The sequence below is a fragment of the Scyliorhinus canicula genome, chromosome 2, assembly GCF_902713615.1.
Source record: "Scyliorhinus canicula chromosome 2, sScyCan1.1, whole genome shotgun sequence".
In the NCBI taxonomy this organism is placed as follows: Eukaryota; Metazoa; Chordata; class Chondrichthyes; order Carcharhiniformes; family Scyliorhinidae; genus Scyliorhinus; species Scyliorhinus canicula.
In genome coordinates, this window is record NC_052147.1 from 48,965,816 (window position 1) to 48,983,508 (window position 17,693).

Sequence of the window (17,693 nt, forward strand, 5' to 3'; positions counted from 1 at the left end):
TGTCACAGAGGATTGACACTGTTCAAATTTCTCCCTTCCCCAGTCAAAATTTACAGGACTCTAGGAGTTAGCTTAACCCCAGCAAGAGACCCTGCTGCAATCACTTCTAAAAGCAAAACCAGAAATTTAAAACAAATTCTGGAATATTCCAGTATTTGGAGTATTCTGGAAACACCAAGCAGGTCATTGGAGAAAACAGGCGGTTTGTATTGGACACAAACCCTTCAGGATTTTTAAGGTTGGGAAGACTTTGGGTACAGGTCACTTAACCTTGGGGTTTTTTCTACCTTTCCCAATTCTAAATCTGGACATGTCCTTCCCCTTTTTGCAGAACCAGCTATCATAAGGTAAGTTTAAAGGTCTAGGGTGGATGGGTGACTGGATGAATGAGTGAGTGGGATGCTAGATGGGTGAATAGGTGGGTTGGGGAGTGGTAGGATTGGAAGGATTAATCGGGTTAGGTACAGTCAGATAGGCCGGAGGGGCAGCCTGAGGTTAGGGAGGGAACAGGGTATATCGAGCTGGGATATTGGTGGTGGTAGTTGGCAGGAGGGGGGGAAGCGCAGTCAAAGGAGTAGTCGTGAATGATTAGGGGTCGGAGAGCCAACCTGAGGCAAAAAACAAGATGAATAATTTTAAGAGACATTCGGATCTTTTAAGGTCACCAGGGCAATTGCTGTCAGGTATGTTTCAGTGTTGAGAAGCATAAAATTGGCTGAAAATCAATATATTTACAAATATCAACACAATGAATGACTAGTTGCAGCAAAAGTTATCGACCTGCATTAGAACAAAAACAAGTCTAAAATGATCATACAATTGCTCTGAGGTATTAATTGGATGGCATTTTCAGTGCTTATGCAGTTGTGGTCTTGCAAAATATTTTGATTTCAATTTGGATAAGTTAGCCATGGAGATTTTTCCTTCTTTGAAAAGGATTGTTTAATTATTACAGGTGATCCTAATGTCTGCTACAATTAATTGCATAGAGTTTGCAGACTACTTTGCAGTGCCATTCCGAAATAGTCTGACCCCTGCATATGTATTTGAGGTAGACGGAATCCCATATAGCGTTGATGAATATTATCTGGACGATCTCAAAGAGCTAACCCACTTCCAGGTGAGATGATTTTTTTTTTAAAAACCTTTCACTTTTTAGCAAAAGTGATATTAGATAAAGAATTTTTTTGTTCCTTCAATTTTTTTAAGACAAATAATGCAGAGCTGCATAGCTTAATTTATATGTCCAACTTTCATTTTTGGAAGTGCTTGTGTGTTTGTTCTCCAGTATGGCTCCTATTCTAATAATCTGACTTAAAGGCCTCTTTGGAACATAGGAGCAGGGGTAGGCCATTCAGCCCTTCGAGCCAGCACTGCTATTCAGTAGATCATGGTTGACCTGGCTGTAATTTCACTGTACATTTCTATTTGTTCTCCATAATTCTTGACTCCCTTGTCTATCTGTCTAATTTGCCTTGAATAAATCAATAGTCCAGCATCCACTTCTTTCCAGGAAAGAGAATTCCACATACTAATGTCCCTTTTGAGAGGAAATAATTATTTTAACTTATTCTTAAATGATAGTCGTCTTATTCTTAAACTCTATCCCCTGTTTCGAGTCTCTCCCATAAGTGCGACCATTCTCCCAGTCCTCACAGGATCTTAAATGTTTCAATAAGGTTAACTGTCCTAAACTCCATTGGGTATAGGCCCAACCTGTTCAACCTTTCCTCAAGATAAAGCCCTGATCCCAAGAGTGAATCACGTGAACCTTCTTTGAACTACTTTGCAATTATATGCTTCTTTCCAAATAAGGAGATCAAAACTATACCTTGTTCCAAATGTGGCCTCACCAGGGTACAGAATAATGAGCAGCTACTTTGTGAAAAAGAGACTGACTTTTGAAATACGGGGGGGGGGGGGGGGGGGGGTCTAATCCGAGTATCAGGAATGCTGACTTATCATGGAGTGGAGTCAGTAGGTAAAAGTTGGCAGGCAATGACAAATGTTGGATGATAAATGACCATGGTCTTTGTACGGCAATGGTGCATCTATAAAAGAATAAAGAGAGTAAAAAGGGGTGGGGAAGAGGGAAAATTGCAAATGTAGAAATTGATGTTTCAAAATGTCAAAGAACCATCCCTGCTCCTTTCTTATCCTCTCCAAGGCTGATGGACCACTCTCTCCAATATTCTCTACTTCAAGAAAATTCAGCCTGAAGTTGCTGAAATTGATCGTTTCAATTAGAGTTTGTGCCAGTAGAAAGTTTCTTTATGGAGGCTAACGACAGAAAGGTCAGATTGGGAATGAAAGCAGAACTAAAGTATTCAATGAAGCATCGTTCAATCTGTGTTTGTCAGCTCTTCTGTTGCAGAGCACAAAGATGTTTATAAAATTGATTTTTATCAAAAGAGATGAGAGCAAAATCCATAATATGGAGCAAGGGTGGTCAGCTCTATCTATCACCGCTTACAAGAGATGTCAACAGAGGAAAAGGATTTCAGAAGTTTTAGAGCAGGAAAAATGAGTAGTGAAAACATTGAGACAGTAATGAGGAAACAGGAGAAAGCCTGATGGCATTGGAATAAGAGTAATGGGACAATGCATAATTTACCAGATGTAGGAATTTTTGTTGGTTTGTAATCATTCACAGAAAGTCAATGACCAGAGTTGGACAGCACTAAAGGGAAATACCAACTGGACTATTAACTATTGTAATCTGTTTAGAAATAATAATTATGGCTGCCATTTGGCTGTTGAAGCTTTGCAATTAATCGCCTTGGGATAGGGAAGAAAATGAGCCAGTGATCCTGCTGCTGATCGCAATCCATTGAATCCTTGCCACATGCTCCATCTGTAGGTTATCAGGTGAGGACAGAATCGACTGTGGTTTGATACTTCCATTTATCAAATAGCCCATGAGCACTCTTCGTGCTTTTGCATGAATAATAGCCATTTGGCAGATGTAATTGAGGAGTATGGATAAGTGTATGCCGCATTCTTGCATGGCATTGATGTCTCCAAAACTGGAGAAAATTGAGGAAAATAAAACGTTTGAGTGGAAGTTCAGCATTGAGTTAACTTTCTAGTTATGTTACTGAATTATGTGGACTAATAACTCAGAACATGATCGCACACTGGCAGTTTGATCTAAAACAATCTGTAAAGAAAAGTTCAGATCAGTAAGAAACGCAGAAAAGTTCAGACCAGTAAGAAAAGGAGAAAAGGCCATTAAAGCTGTCAAATTATCACTAATAGCCAACTGGTTAACTGATGCCCTTTTGGGAAATGAACGAGCCATCCTTATTTGGTCTGCCTAATATGTGATAAGACTACCCTGATGCAGTTAATAGTTATAACTTGAATCAAACTGAGGCAAACTGTATTTATTCCAAAACCTTTACAACGGAAATTAGGAATGGGCAATAAATAAATACCAATATTGCTAGAAACACCTCCAGCGGAAGATATTTTTAAAAAACTGCCGTTAATTGTTGAGTTGTCCATTTATTCTAAGATATAAAATGACTGCTTTCTTGCATATAATTCCTAGATTGCGCCTTCATTTTCTAATGAGCCAAAAATCTTGCCTGAAGTCTATAACGTAGCTGAAACTCTGATCCTCTACTTTGATGAGCTGGAAAGTAAAGAAAATGGGTAAGTGACAAGTGAGCAATTAAATTCCATTGGAAGTACCATGCAATATTTTTGATGATTTTCTGCATGTGTATCCACATACATCAAATAAGCAATTAATTGGGGTGGCACAGTGGTTAGCACTGCTGACCCACAGCAATTTAGAATATTTTTTTTTAAAGAGTATCCAATTCTTTATTTCCAATTAAGGGGCAATTAGTGTTTGTACCGTTTGTTCTTTAGTACAATTGTGTTGTGAACTGTTTTAATAATCAGAGTATCCTACACCCCTCCCCCTACTGAGGGGAGGGTACCCTGTTTTTCCAACACACAATTAGTGTTTGTTCTGTTTGACCGTGTGTGTGTGTATATACATATATATATATTTTTGTTACTGTTTTAATAAAAGGATATGGCCAATCCACCTAGTCTGCCCATCTTTGGGCTGTGGACGTGAGACCCACGCAGATATGGGGAGAATCCACAAAAACAGTGACCCGGGGCAGGGATCGAACCCGGGTCCTCAGCAGTGTGAGGCGGCAGTGCTAACCACTGCACCATCGTGCCACCATGAAGCAACTTTTAATACGGAGTACGTTAACTTGTCTTTTGTTTTAATAGATCAACAGGGATGAGCTTGTACCGTGGCAGTGTATTGGTATTTTTGCCAGGTAATGTTTAGAAATTATTCAAATATTTTTTTAAAATTGTGAATCAATGATTCAGATGTTATATACTATACTTCCCTAACAAGAGTGTCAAACGTGCTTCAGTTATAAACATTCAGTTCCTCGACTTGGTCATTTCAACCAAACTACACTGGTAAAGCTAGTTAGTAATGTTGGTAGAAGAGCTAAAATAAAAGCAAAATACTGCGGATGCTAGAAATCTGAAATATAAACAGAAAATACTGGAAATATTCAGCAGGTCTGGCATCATCTGTGGAGAGAAACTGTTAACATTGAGTGTATGACTTCTTCAGAGTTGAAGAGAGGGAGAAACGTAATGGATTTTATACTGTTTAAGAGGGTGTGGAGCAAATAGAAGGTCAGGGATAGGTGGAAGCTCGGAGAAATTTAACAACAGTATCAGGCACACAAGAGAAAGGGAGTGTTAATGGTTGTTTTAAAGACTGAAGAAGGGGCTGATAGTGGCATTAAGGTAAGATAGCAGAATGTATTAAGAGACGTACAAGGGTCAGCACTCTGAAAGCAGAACAGAGCCCTGCATGTTTGTTAGGAGGGGCATTGGGACAAAAATAATGGATTAAAAAAGGATGTCAAGATGGAGGAGAGTTTCTGGTCTGAAGTTGCATAGGACCTAACCTTCACCATCTAAGGCCTCAAACACTTCATCAGGTGAAACAGCATTCCACTTGCACCTCTAATTTTATCTACTGTATTTGCTGCTGCCAGTGCAGTCTCCTCTACACTGGGAACATAAAACACAGACTAGGTGACTGCTTTACTCTCAGTCTGCGAGCATTATTTCAACCTTCCTGTGCTTGCCATTTCTACTCACCATACCCACATGTCCAACCATGGCCTGCTGCAATATTCCATTGAAGCCTCACACAGACTGGAGGAACAAAACCTCCTATTTCAATTTGGCAATTTATATCCACGTTAAGTTAGTGGTTCGTTGTTTTTTCCCCAGAATTATAAGGTGCAGTTGCACTTCAGTATAGTTTATGAACCCAAAATGCCTGCATGCAGCACAGTTCCCATCTTCTGCCTGTGACTATTGTCAGCCAGAATAATTTCAAATGCAGACTTGTTTCTGATTTCTTTACCATGATATCTGTAGCATGTACTCGCAAATTACACGTTTCTCTCTGATTCCTGGTCTAATTCTTTGTGTTTTGTATTGTTAATAATGGTAAGGTCAAATTACAGATGTTTGTAACTACAGGTGCCTTTCAACATTCTAAGGTTTCAAAAGAAAGTTTAAAAATAACTTTACATATTCAGAATTATTTCTTTTGTTCTTGTTTCTTTTTCAGAAAAGTGAGTTGTGCAATATAGCTGAAATTAGATACATTTTCTTAAAAATCTACATTGATGCATTCTCCCTGTCTCCTGCCACTTTTCCTCATTCTTCACCTCTAATGTCTCCTCTCTTTAGGCCTGGCAGAAATAAATCATCTTCATGAAGTACTCACCTCTATGGTTCAGAAGAGGTAAGGCACTTATTGTGGTTTAATCTCTCTAATGTATGCAACAGAGAAGTAAAACTTCTGAAAGTGTGTTTGGTCATCTAAATATTACTTCAGTTTTCCTCATGTCTTCGAGGCAACTTGGAATATTTTTCACTGTTAAAGGCCATATATAATTGTAAATTAATAAAACCTGACTTTATTCAAAAAGCAGATTGTGCAATTTTCTAGAATTTGATGGCTACTGCATCTCTGATATCTGTTTCAAGTCATATTCCCTCGTTGTAGGTAATTGAGTAATCTGGTGTGATCGATTAGTCCCACTGTTGTAATTTATTACTGCAGTCATCTGGCTCCTAGTTGATAACATTTGAAAAGTTAAAATCGCAGAATCTCACAATTCAGAAGGATGCCACTTGGTCTATAGTATCAGTGCTGGGTCTGAAGAACACTAGGCTATTAGTGCTACTTCCCTGCTGTTTCCCTATCACACAGTAATTTTCTCCACAATTTTTTTTAGAAAACATTTTATTGAAGCATTTATAATTTTAACGTTTGAACATTCTAAACAATAGAGCGGTCCGACACACGCAACAACATACTCAACTCCTCCCCCCCACCTCCTGATTGCCCGTATATTAGATTCCCTATCCTTTTGTTTTTAATAAACAATTTTAATGAGCTATTTTTTGGCAATGTAAACAATAGAATTACAGAATGAGAAAAAAAAGGGCTATACAGTAAACAAAATACACAGTGCAATTGCCGTAGCCCGCCCCACCCAGATCTGCCTAAGTTTTGGACAAGCCCAAAACATGTGGACATGTTCTGCCAGTCCTCTCAGACACCTGTACCTCTACGGCGAAGAATCTGCTCATCCGGGACACTGTCATGTGGGCCCGGTGGACGACCTTAAATTGAATCTGGCCAAGCCTGGCACATGTTGCAGTCCCATTAACCCTGCTCAGCGCGTCTGCCCACAGGCCTTCCCCAATCTCCCCTCCCAAATCTTCCTCCCATTTATGCCTCAGCTCCTCTGTCTGCGTCTCCTCTGCCCCAATGAGCTCCTTGTAAATATCCGAGACACTTCCCTCCCCCACCCATCCTCTAGACACTACTCGGCCTCACGGTAGCATGGTGGTTAGCATCAATGCTTCACAGCTCCAGGGTCCCAGGTTCGATTCCCGGCTGGGTCACTGTCTGTGCGGAGTCTGCACGTCCTCCCCGTGTGTGCGTGGGTTTCCTCCGGGTGCTCCGGTTTCCTCCCACAGTCCAAAGATGTGCGGGTTAGGTGGATTGGCCATGCTAAATTGCCCTTAGTGTAAGGTTAATGGGGGGGATTGTTGGGTTACGGGTATACGGGTTACGTGGGTTTAAGTAGGGTGATCATTGCTCGGCACAACATCGAGGGCCGAAGGGCCTGTTCTGTGCTGTACTGTTCTATGTTCTATGTTCTACCCTATCTTGGATCCCCCTTAGTGGCACAAGTGGAAAAGATGGCACCTGTCTGCGCAAAAATACCCGCACCTGAATATACCGGAATCCATTCTCCCTCTTCAACCCAAACTTGGCCTCCAGCATCCTCAAGCTAGGGAAGCTCCCTTCCAAAAGCAAATCTCCCATCCGCTCAATCCCCGCCCTCCGCTGTACCCGGAACCCCCCGTCCAACTTCCCCGGGGCAAACTGATGGTTGTCTCATATCAGGGACCAGACCGATGCTCCCATTGCTCCCACGTGCCTCCTCCACTGTCCCCAGATCCGAAGGGCCACCACCACTACAGGACTGATGGAGAAGCGCGCCGGCGGGAACGGCAGAGGCGCAGTCACTAACGCCCCTAGAGTGGTACCTCCACATGAGGCTGCCTCCACCCGCTCCCAAGTCGACACCACCACCCCCGCCCCCCACTTACTTCCTTATCATCGCTATCTTAGCCGCCCAATAATAGTTGCTGAAATTCGTCAGTGCAAGCTCTCCTTCCTCCCAGTTCCGCTCGAGCGTCACCCTCTTCACTCGCGGGGACTTGCCCGCCCATACAAAGCCCAAAACGATCTTGCTTACCCTCTTAAAAAAAGAACATGGAATGAAAATGGGGAGACACTGGAACACGAATAAGAACCTCAGGAGGACCGTCATTTTAACTGTCTGAACTCTCCCAGCTAACGACAGCGGGAGCGCATCCCACCTCCGGAACTCCCCTCGCATTTGATCTACCAGCCGGGCCAGGTTCAGCTTGTGCAGTCTACCCCAATCCCACGCCACTTGTATTCCCTGGTACCTGAAACTGTCCTCAAATAACCGGAATAGCAGCTCCCTCAGCCGGTCACCTTGGCCTCTCTCCTGAACTGCAAACGTTTCACTTTTTGTCATATTCAATTTGTACCCTGACAACTGGCCGAATTCCCCCAGGATCGGCATGATTCTGTCCATCCCTGCCATCAGGTCCGAAACGTACAAGAGCAGATCAACTGCATACAATGAAACTCTATTAGCTCCCGACCCACTTTTGGGAATGTCAGGCCGTCTAAGAAGCGTCTCATCCCCTCTGGCCCCGCGCGGGGTAGGGGGGGGCTCCAAGCTATAAAGTTTGCAATAAAAGTCCTTGAAAGCCCTGTTCACACCCACCGCATCCCCTACCAAGTTACTGCCTCCATCCACCACTTTACCTATTGCCCTAGCCATTCCCTCTTTCTGAGCTGCTGAGCCACCATCCTGCTGGCTTTCTCCCCATGTTCAGGCACCCCTCGCCTTTCAGCTGCTCCTCTGCCTTGCCCGTGGACACCACCCCAAACTCTGCATGCAGCCTCCTCCGTTCCCTCAAGAGCTCTGCACTCGGGGTCCCTGCATACTTCCTGTCAATCTGCAGGATCTCCGCTAACAGTCGATCCCTTTCTGCCCTGTCCGTCTTGTCTCTGAGCCCAGATTGAAATCAGCTCCCCTCTCACCACTGCCTTGAGCGCCTCCCACACCACCGCTGCTGAGACTTTCCCTGTATCGTTGACCTGCAGGTAGTTTTGGATACACTTCCTCACCCTCTTGCACATCCCTTCGTCCGCCAGAAGTCCCACATCCAGCCTCCACTGTGGGCGCTGGAAGCTCTCTTCACTCACCTGTAGCTCGACCCAATGCGGGGCATGGTTGGAAATGGTGATTGCCAAATACTGTGCATTCACCACCCGTGTCAGTAAATCCCTACTCATAATTTAAAAATCGATCTGGGAGTAAACCCTATGAACGTGCGAGAAAAAGGAGAACTCCTTCCCTGTTGGCCTTCCAAATCTCTCCCTCAGCTCTTTTCCCCATTGCTGACACCCTGCCCGTTTTTGAGCACGACCGGTCCAGGCCTGGATCAGTAACTGTATTGAAGTCCCTTTCCATAACCAGCTTGTGGGAATCTTCCCTAGCACCCTCTTTATGAAATCTGCATGATCCCAATTTGGCGCGTATATATTAACCAGGGCCACCGTCCTCCCTTCCAGTTTACCGCTAACCATAACGTAGCGACCTCCCCAGTCTGAAACAATACTCCCCACCTCAAACTGCACCCGCCTGTTCACTAGAATCGCGACTCCCCTGGTCTTAGTATCTAGCCCTGAGTGGGATACCTGACTAATCTAGCTCTTCCTCGATCTAATCTGGTCCGCTACCTTCAGATGCATCTCTTGCAACATTATCACGTCCGCCTTTTAAGCCCTAAGATGTGCGAACACTTTAGCCCTGTTCACCGGCCCATTTAGCCCTCTAACGTTCCACGTGACCAGCCTAATTGGGGGACACCGCTCCCCCACCCCCTTGCCGGTCAGCCATCCCCTTTCCTGGGCCTGCCCCCAGCCCCTGCCCCACGCCCCATGGGCAGCGCCCATCCCCGGCCTCTTCTCCGCTTCTAAAATCAAATCCCTCCCTCGTCAGCGGAACAAACCCCCCCCCCCAAGCAACAACACTCTGTAACTTAACCCCATCCCTAATTTGATTGTATACACCTCTCCCCCCCCCACGCACACACACACACACACACACACACACACACACACACACACACACACACTGTGCTCCCGCAGACACACTGTGCTCCCGCAGACTAGCTCACCCCACTAGCCTGGTGGCCCACAGCTCCAGCGCCAGCATGTCTCCCACCTATTGTTGCCTACCTGCCCTTCCCACGCCCATCGAAACCATCGCCTTCATCAACCCAGCCCCGACAACCGCCCAATTTAAGAAACCGATGCCAAAAACTCTCTCCATAATATAGATCAAAATAATATAACGTCAAAAATACCCACTACCATCCCCCTCACATCAGAGAAAACCCACCGAAATCAAGTAATTAAAACAAATAAAACCCTACTTTCCCCTTCTTAAACAAAGGACAGTTATCGAAGAGAGAAAGCCAAGAACGAATACGAACGAATGGATAAATCAGTGCAAACAGCATTTAAAATGAACCGGAAAAACCGTTACTCAAACTTACCGCAGAATGTTCTCAAGTTGGCACCAGTCCTTTCCTGCTGGCAAACTCCATAGCGTCCTCGGGCGACTCAAAGTAATGTTGGTCCTCATGCGTAACCCAAAGTCGCGCCGGACGGATACAACAGTCCAAACTTAACCTGCTTCTTGAACAGGTTCGACTTGAGTTGATTAAAGCCTGCCCTCCTCTTGGCCACCTCCACGCTTAAATCCTGGTGAACCCGCAAAATGCTGTTGTCCCACTTACAGCTCCGCGTGCGCTTGGCCCGCAGGAGAACGCGCTCCTTATCCAGGTACCTATAGAACCTGACCACCGGGGGGTCTCCCTGCCGCGGCTTCCTTGCCAGCACTCTGTATGCCCGATCCAACGGTCGGGGGAAAGCCCCATCTCCCAGCAGCTTCTGGAGCATGTTCGCCAGAAACTCCCCGGCATCAGCCCCCTCTGCCCCCTCCGAGAGGCCAACAATCCTTAGGTTCTGCCTACGGGACCTGTTCTTCAAATCCTCTCCCTGTTCCAGCAGCCTATGTTGCCGGTCCCTCAGCATCCCCGCCTCCAACACCACCGCCGTCTGGTGTTCCTCCTGTTCAGCTAGCACCTTCTCCAGTTTCTGGATCACCCTGTCCTGGGCATCTAGCCTCCGCTCCATCCTCTCCACCGTTTCCTTAATCGGGTCCAGACATTCCGTTTCTGTCTGCCGAAGCCTTCACGGATGACCTGCATTAGCTCCTCCGTTGATGGTTGGGCTGAAGCCACAGGGGTCTGGACACCGGCCATCTTGTCCACTGCTGCAGCCAACACCCAGCTCGACCCTGACTTTTTGTTTCTTCCGTTTCGATCCCTTCGGGCTCTCTGTTCCATAAACCAATATATACAGACACTTGTTTACTGCTTCTTCAAGTCCAGCGCTAAAAAGCGCAAACAAAGTCGGGGGGGGGGGGCGGCGGCGGCGGAGAGAGTCCGAATGTCCAGCCAGAGCAGGAGCCACCAAATGTATGACCTACTCCCTCATAGTCACCACCAGAAGTCTCAGATTCTCTGTCCATATTCTACAATGCCGTGCCCCCCCCCCGCCCTTCTGCTGAAGGTCAGTTGCCTTAAAGAAATCGATGAACGGCTGCCACCTCCGAGCGAACCCCTGAATTGAACCTCTTAAGGCGAACTTAAACTTCTCCAGCCTGAGAAACCCTGCCATGTCTCTGACTCTCATCCCTGACTTTGGAGGCTCTGAGTCCCTCCATCCCAGCAAAATCCGTCTCCGGGACACCAGAGTGGCAAAGGCCAGAACGCCTGCCTCTCTCTCCTCCTGGGCCGGCGGATCTTCTGACACCCCAAATATTGCTATCTCTGGACTCTGAGTAACCCTCCCTTCCAGGACCTCTGACGTGACGTCCGCAAATCCCTGCCAGAATCTCCTTGGCTTCGGACACGCCCAAAACATATGGGCGTAATTCGTTGGACTTCCCCCGCACCTCCCACATCTGTCCTCCACCTCCTCAAAAAACGTACTCATCCGGGCCACAGTCATATGAGCCCTGTGGACCACTTTGAACTGGATCAGGCTAAGCCTGGCACATGACGAGCATGAATTGACTCTTCTCAAGGGCTTTTCCCATAGCTCGGCTTCCAACTCCCCATCCAACTCTTCCTCCCACTTCCTCTTCACCTCGCTGATTGGTACGCCTTCCCACTCCATCAATTCCTTCAATATTACGGGGACCCTCATCTCCCCAACCCCAGTTTTGACATCACCTTATCCTGCAGTCCCCTTGGAGAGAGGCAAGGGAAGCTTGGAACCTGCCTCCGGACAAAGTCCTGTACCTGTAGGTACTGAAATCCGTTCCCAGCCGGTAATTCAAACTCCTCCTCTCATCTCTCCAGGCTCGTAAAACCCTCTTCAATGAAGAGATCACCAAATGTCTCAATCCCTGCCCGCTGCCAGCTCCAAAAGACCAGAAGACAAAGGAGCAGAATTAGGCCACTGGGTCCATTGAGTCTGCTCCGCCATTCAATCATGGCTGATATTTTCTCATTCCAATTCTCCTGCCGTCTTCCCATAACCCCTGATTCCTTTATTAATCAAGAACTGATCTATCTCTGTCTTAAGGACACTGTGATTTGGCCTCCCCAGCCTTTTGCGGCAAAGTGTTCCACAGATTCACCACCCTCTGGCTGAAGAAATTCCTCCTCATCTCAGTTTTAAAGGATCGTCCCTTACGTCTGAGATGGTGTCCTCTGGATCTAGTTTCTCCTACAAGTGGAAACATCCTCTTCACGTCCACTCTATCCAGGCCTCGCAGTAACCTGTAAGTTTCAATAAGATCCCCTTTCATCCTTCTAAACTCCAACGAGTACAGCCCCGGAATCCTCAACTGTTCCTCTTACAACATGTTCTTCATTCCGGGGATCATTCTTGTGAACCTCCTCTGGACCCTTTCCAAGGCCAGCACAACCTTGAAGGGTACAGACCGTGAAAATGACGGTTCTCCCCAGATTTTTGTTTGTCTTCCAGTGCCTCCCCATCTTGATCTCCAAGGCCTTTTTTAAGCGGGTGAATAAGACTATATCGGGCTTTTAATGGGCAAATAAAACCCCGCGTGTGAAGAAAATGTTGTTGGAGCGCAGTCGGGGGGAGGGTGGGTTGGCGCTGCTGAACTTCTGCAACTAATACTGGGCGGCGAATATAGCCATGGTTAGGAAGTGGATGGTGGGGGAGGAGTCGGCATGGGAGCGGATGGAGGCGGCGTCATGCAAAGGCACCAATTTGAGAGCATTGGTAACGGCACCTCTGCTGTTCTCGCCGGCCCGATACTCCACAAGTCCGGTAGTAGTGCCAGCACTGAGAATCTGGGGTCAATGGACGAGGTACAAGAAGGGGGAGGGTGCGTCGGGCTGGACCCTGATTTGCAATAACCACAGGTTCGCACCAGGCGGGATAAATGGCGGATTCCGGAGCTGGCAGAGAGCAGGACTTAGACCGATGGGGGAATCTATTTATCAACGGGCGTTTTCCCAGTCTGAAGGCGCTGGAGGACAAGTTCAAGCTGCCACCGGGGATCGGTTTCAGATATTTGCAAGTGCATGACTTTCTGAGGAAATAGGTATTGGCTTTCCCGCTGATGCCGCCATGGGGGATACAGGACCGGGTAGTCTCTGGTATCTGGGTGGGGGAGGGGAAGGTGTCATGTCTATCAGGAGTTCTTAGAGGCGGAGGAAACTCCGGTGGAGGAACTGAAGGGCAAGTGGAAGGAGGAGTTAGGTGGGGAGTTAGAGGCGGGTCTGTGGGCGGATGCCCTAAGCAGGGTTAATTCCTCCTCATCATGTGCCAGGCTCAGTCTAATACAGTTTAGAGAAGTACACCGAGCATTCATTACGGCGGCGAGGATGAGCAAGTTTTTCGGGGTAGAATATAGATGTGTGAGGTGCACGGGAAGCCCAGCAAACCATGTCCACATGTTCTGGGCATGCCCGAAGCTTAGAGGGTTTTGGCCAGGGTTTGCCAAGGCAATGTCGAAGGTGCTAGGTACGCGGGTGGTGCCGAGTCCAGAGATGGCGATCTTTGGAGTATCAGAAGACCCGGGAGTTCAGGGAGTGAAAGAGGCCGACGTTCTGGCCTTTGCCTCCCTGGTAGCCTGGAGATGGATCCTTTTAATGTGGTGGGACTCGAAGCCCCCGAGTGTGGAGACTTGGGTCAGCGACATGGCTGGGTTTCTCAAGCTGGAGACAATAAAGTTTGCCTTGAGAGGGTCAATACTGGGGTTCTCTCGGAGGTGGCAGCCGTTCGTTGACTTTCTCGGGGAAAATTTAAATGTCAGCAGAAGCAGCATTCTGAAAGGGGGGTGGATGGTGCAATATGGGTCAGGGATGTACAGAAGGGGTTGGGTGGGAAATGTCTATTTTACCACGTTTATGTTATTATTTTGTTTGTTATCGTTATAAAATTCCTCAAATACTTCAAAAAAAAATGTTTTTTTAATGAAAGCTCCTTACTCCTTGGCCTCCCAAATTTCCACAGGTCTACCCTTCCCATGTGCTCTATAAACCCCCGTAGCTCTTTTGCCATAGCTGACACCTTTCCGGACCTGAGACTCGACCGGTCCAGTCTCGGATCCAGGACCGTGTTAAGTCTCCCCCCATAAACAGCCGATGTGAATCCAGGTCCGGGATCTTCCCTCACACCCTCCTAACGAACTCGACATCATGCCAGTTTGGGGCATATTTATTCACCAATACCACGGCCATTCTCTCCAGCTTCCCACTAACCATGATGAATCTACCCCTCGGGTCCGTCTCTACCTCCCCACTTTGAATGCCACCCTTTTATTGATCAGGATTGCCACCCCCTCGTTTTAAAGTCCAATCCCGAATGGAACACCTATCCGACCCATCTCTTCCTCGACCTAACCTGATCTACCACCTTCAAATGCGTCTCCTGCAACATGGCCACGTCCGCCTTCAGTTGCCTCAAATGTGCGAACACACGGGTCCTTTTGACTGGCCCATTTAGCCCATGAATGTTCCATGTGACCAGCCTAGTCGGGGGCACCCTATCCCTCTCCCCTGTTGGTCAGCCATAACCTCTCCTTGGCCATTCTTGGCCCATGCCCCACACCTCACCTGGCCCGCTCCCAGGCGACCACCGCCACTAACTCGCCTCCTCCACCAACTTAAAAGTCCCCTCCCCGTCAGCAGTCTAACCCAACCCCCCCTTCCACAAAATTTCTTGTAAGATTCTTGATTCCTTCTAAAGAAGGAGCACTTTGAATAACAAATACTTGCTCTTACTTTTTCTTTAAGCGTCCCATCAGGAATTGATGTATTTGAAAGAGAATGCCTCAAGCCACTTGGCTGTTTTAAAATACATAACAAGACATGCACAGGGATGTTTGTTGGGAGGAACCACACTTTTAAGAAGGCTCTAGAAATCTCTCCGGACATGTAAATGGTTGCCAATGGCACGCACAGGCAGGTGCACTGCATCAAATAAAGAAATAAATTGCAAGTAAAAAAAGTGAAGTCAGTGGAGTGTTTCAGATGTGGAGGATCACTCTATGCAAATCATTATGTTTATGGATGCTGTTTGTCACCAGTGTAACAAGAAGGGGCATTTAGTGAAGACGTGCCGGAGTGCTCAAGAAAGTCGAATGCTGAGCAGGGAACTTCAAATGCAATGAAGCTTCAGTCTACGGCGCATCAGTTGGCAAACTCAAACGAAGTAGAGGAGCACTCTTGTAACATGTTTCATGTGAGTGAGGGGAGTGCAAAGCCTATTTATGCCACAGTGAAGGTCATTGGGCAGAAAATCAAGGTGGAGGCGGATGAACCTCTGAATTGATGATCACTGAGGAAACCTTAAGAAAGATTTGGACTCTAAGCAGGCAGCAGCTCTTACTCAGGCAGGAATCAACCTTTGGACGTATACCTGTGGAACTGTACCATTGCTTGGAGTGTTAGAAGTAGATATTGCATACAACAGCCAAGAAGTATGAGCATGGCTCGTGGTAGGAAAAGGACATGATTCTCGTCTACTAGGGTGTGACTGGCTTAGGAAAATTCAGTTAAATAGGGGTGAAGTTGGGCAGCACGATAGCACAAGTGGATAGCACTGTGGCTTCACAGCGTCAGGGTCCCAGGTTCGATTCCCCACAGGGTCACTGTCTGTGCAGAGTCTGCACATTCTCCCCTTGTCTGCGTGGGTTTCCTCCGGGTGCTCCGGTTTCCTCCCACAGTCCAAAGACATGCAGGTTAGGTGGATTGGCAACGCTAAATTGCCCTTAGTGTCCAAAAAGGTTGGGAGAGTTTATTGGGTTACAGGGATAGGGTGGAAGTGAGGGCTTAAGTGGGTCGGTGCAGACTCGATGGGCTGAATGGCCTCCTTCTGCACTGTTATGTTCTATAAAATAAAGTGTGGTGATCACAAGTTAACCAGATGCAACACAACTGAGCGACCACTAGAGGGAGCACGGGAGAGCCATATAAATAGATCAGGACAGGAAGTAGGAAACTCTACACAGCAGGCAAAGGCTGGGAGCTGTGGACACAGCAGCAGATATAGCACTGAAGGTAGCCGTACGTGGAGCTCTGAAGAATGAACGAACTCACAATAAAGCATCTTCTCCACATTTGAGACTGCGAGCTTTATTAAGACACGAGGAACAACACATGGTACCAGCAGTGATTTCAGACGCTTACTACAGGACAACTCAGCTGCAGATACAGAAAGCACAAAATGGCATGGAAATCTCCTACTGGACATTTGACTGGGGAAGACATCGCTAATTCGAGGATGTGGCATGGATACCCACCTCAGCTGGACACGACGGGTAATGTAAGAAATGTCTGGAAAAGGTTTAAACAAATGTTCGATTTTTATCTCATAGCTAATGATGTAGCAGAAGCCTCAGACAAAATTAAAATAGCAATTCTCATCGAAGGGCCTGTCAATAGGAAAGTGTATAATGGATTTAAATACTCAAAAGGTGAAGACAGGAACAGCTTACAAACGTTACTAAACAAATTTGAAGAGTACTGTGAGAAATTTGAACAGCAAGGCATGCTCACAGTCCAACCTGCACAGAGACTGAGTGATGCAAGACTTAAAAAATCACAAAAAGATCAGGAAATCGTGAATGCACAGTACAGATCAAAAAGAAGAAATAACATGAATTTTTCACAAAGCCAAAACGCTGAAATCCAGTCCAGATCGGAAAGAAAAGGTAACTTACAACTTGTAGAAAGAAAAAACGCTGAAATCCGCGATAAAATGGCGTCGGAGCACATTTTGCAGTCTATGGTAAGCAAAGAACTACAAATCGCGTCTGCGCATGCGCCGGAACCGGAAGTTGCGCATGCGCAGTTTACAAAAGATCGCGGCGCCGATCGTTATGCGCATGCGCAGTCAAAAAAAGTCTTCGTCGCGGACCGTCATGCGCATGCGCAAGCCGCGCATGCGCAATGGACACCGAACCGCACAAGGAAAGAAAGCCGATTTGCGCATGTGCAAGTCGTTCCTACGCGTGACGTCATGACGTCTGAGAATCCTGACCACGCCCACTTAAAAGGGAAATGCCCGAAAATTGAAAACAAGACACTTAAAGTGGTAAAACCAAATTTTCTTGCCTCAGAACACAGAAAAACGCCTGAACTTAAACCAACAGTGAAAAACAACTTGCACAAAACCTTGGAAAAAGCTGCCTTCACCACACACAGTGAAGCGAACAAAAAGAATTCCGAAACAACAAAAGATGATTTGTTTTTCGACGATTACCTCTCAGACCTGACTGGGTCAGTCGGATATGCTTATCACAGCATCAGCGACACGGTCGCAAAGTACAACACGAACCAACTCGTGGTAGATGAATCCAACCAAAATGCTTTGGTTTTCGAAGAATACTACTCAGACATAGCTGAGTCAGTCGGATATGCTTATCACAGCATCAGCG

General features: G+C 46.6%; 1 protein-coding gene across 5 annotated transcripts in view; it reads left to right on the forward strand.

Annotated features, from left to right (window-relative positions):
* tdrd9 (tudor domain containing 9) overlaps positions 1 to 17,693 on the forward strand; it is a 254,200-nt gene that overhangs the window by 136,496 nt on the left and 100,011 nt on the right. For all 5 annotated transcript variants that reach the window (XM_038777784.1, XM_038777793.1, XM_038777802.1 and 2 more), the window contains 4 exons: positions 956 to 1,120; positions 3,554 to 3,657; positions 4,258 to 4,307; positions 5,761 to 5,815. In XM_038777784.1, coding sequence (XP_038633712.1) covers positions 956 to 1,120; positions 3,554 to 3,657; positions 4,258 to 4,307; positions 5,761 to 5,815 — 374 coding nt within the window. The remainder of the gene's footprint in view (positions 1 to 955; positions 1,121 to 3,553; positions 3,658 to 4,257; positions 4,308 to 5,760; positions 5,816 to 17,693) is intronic.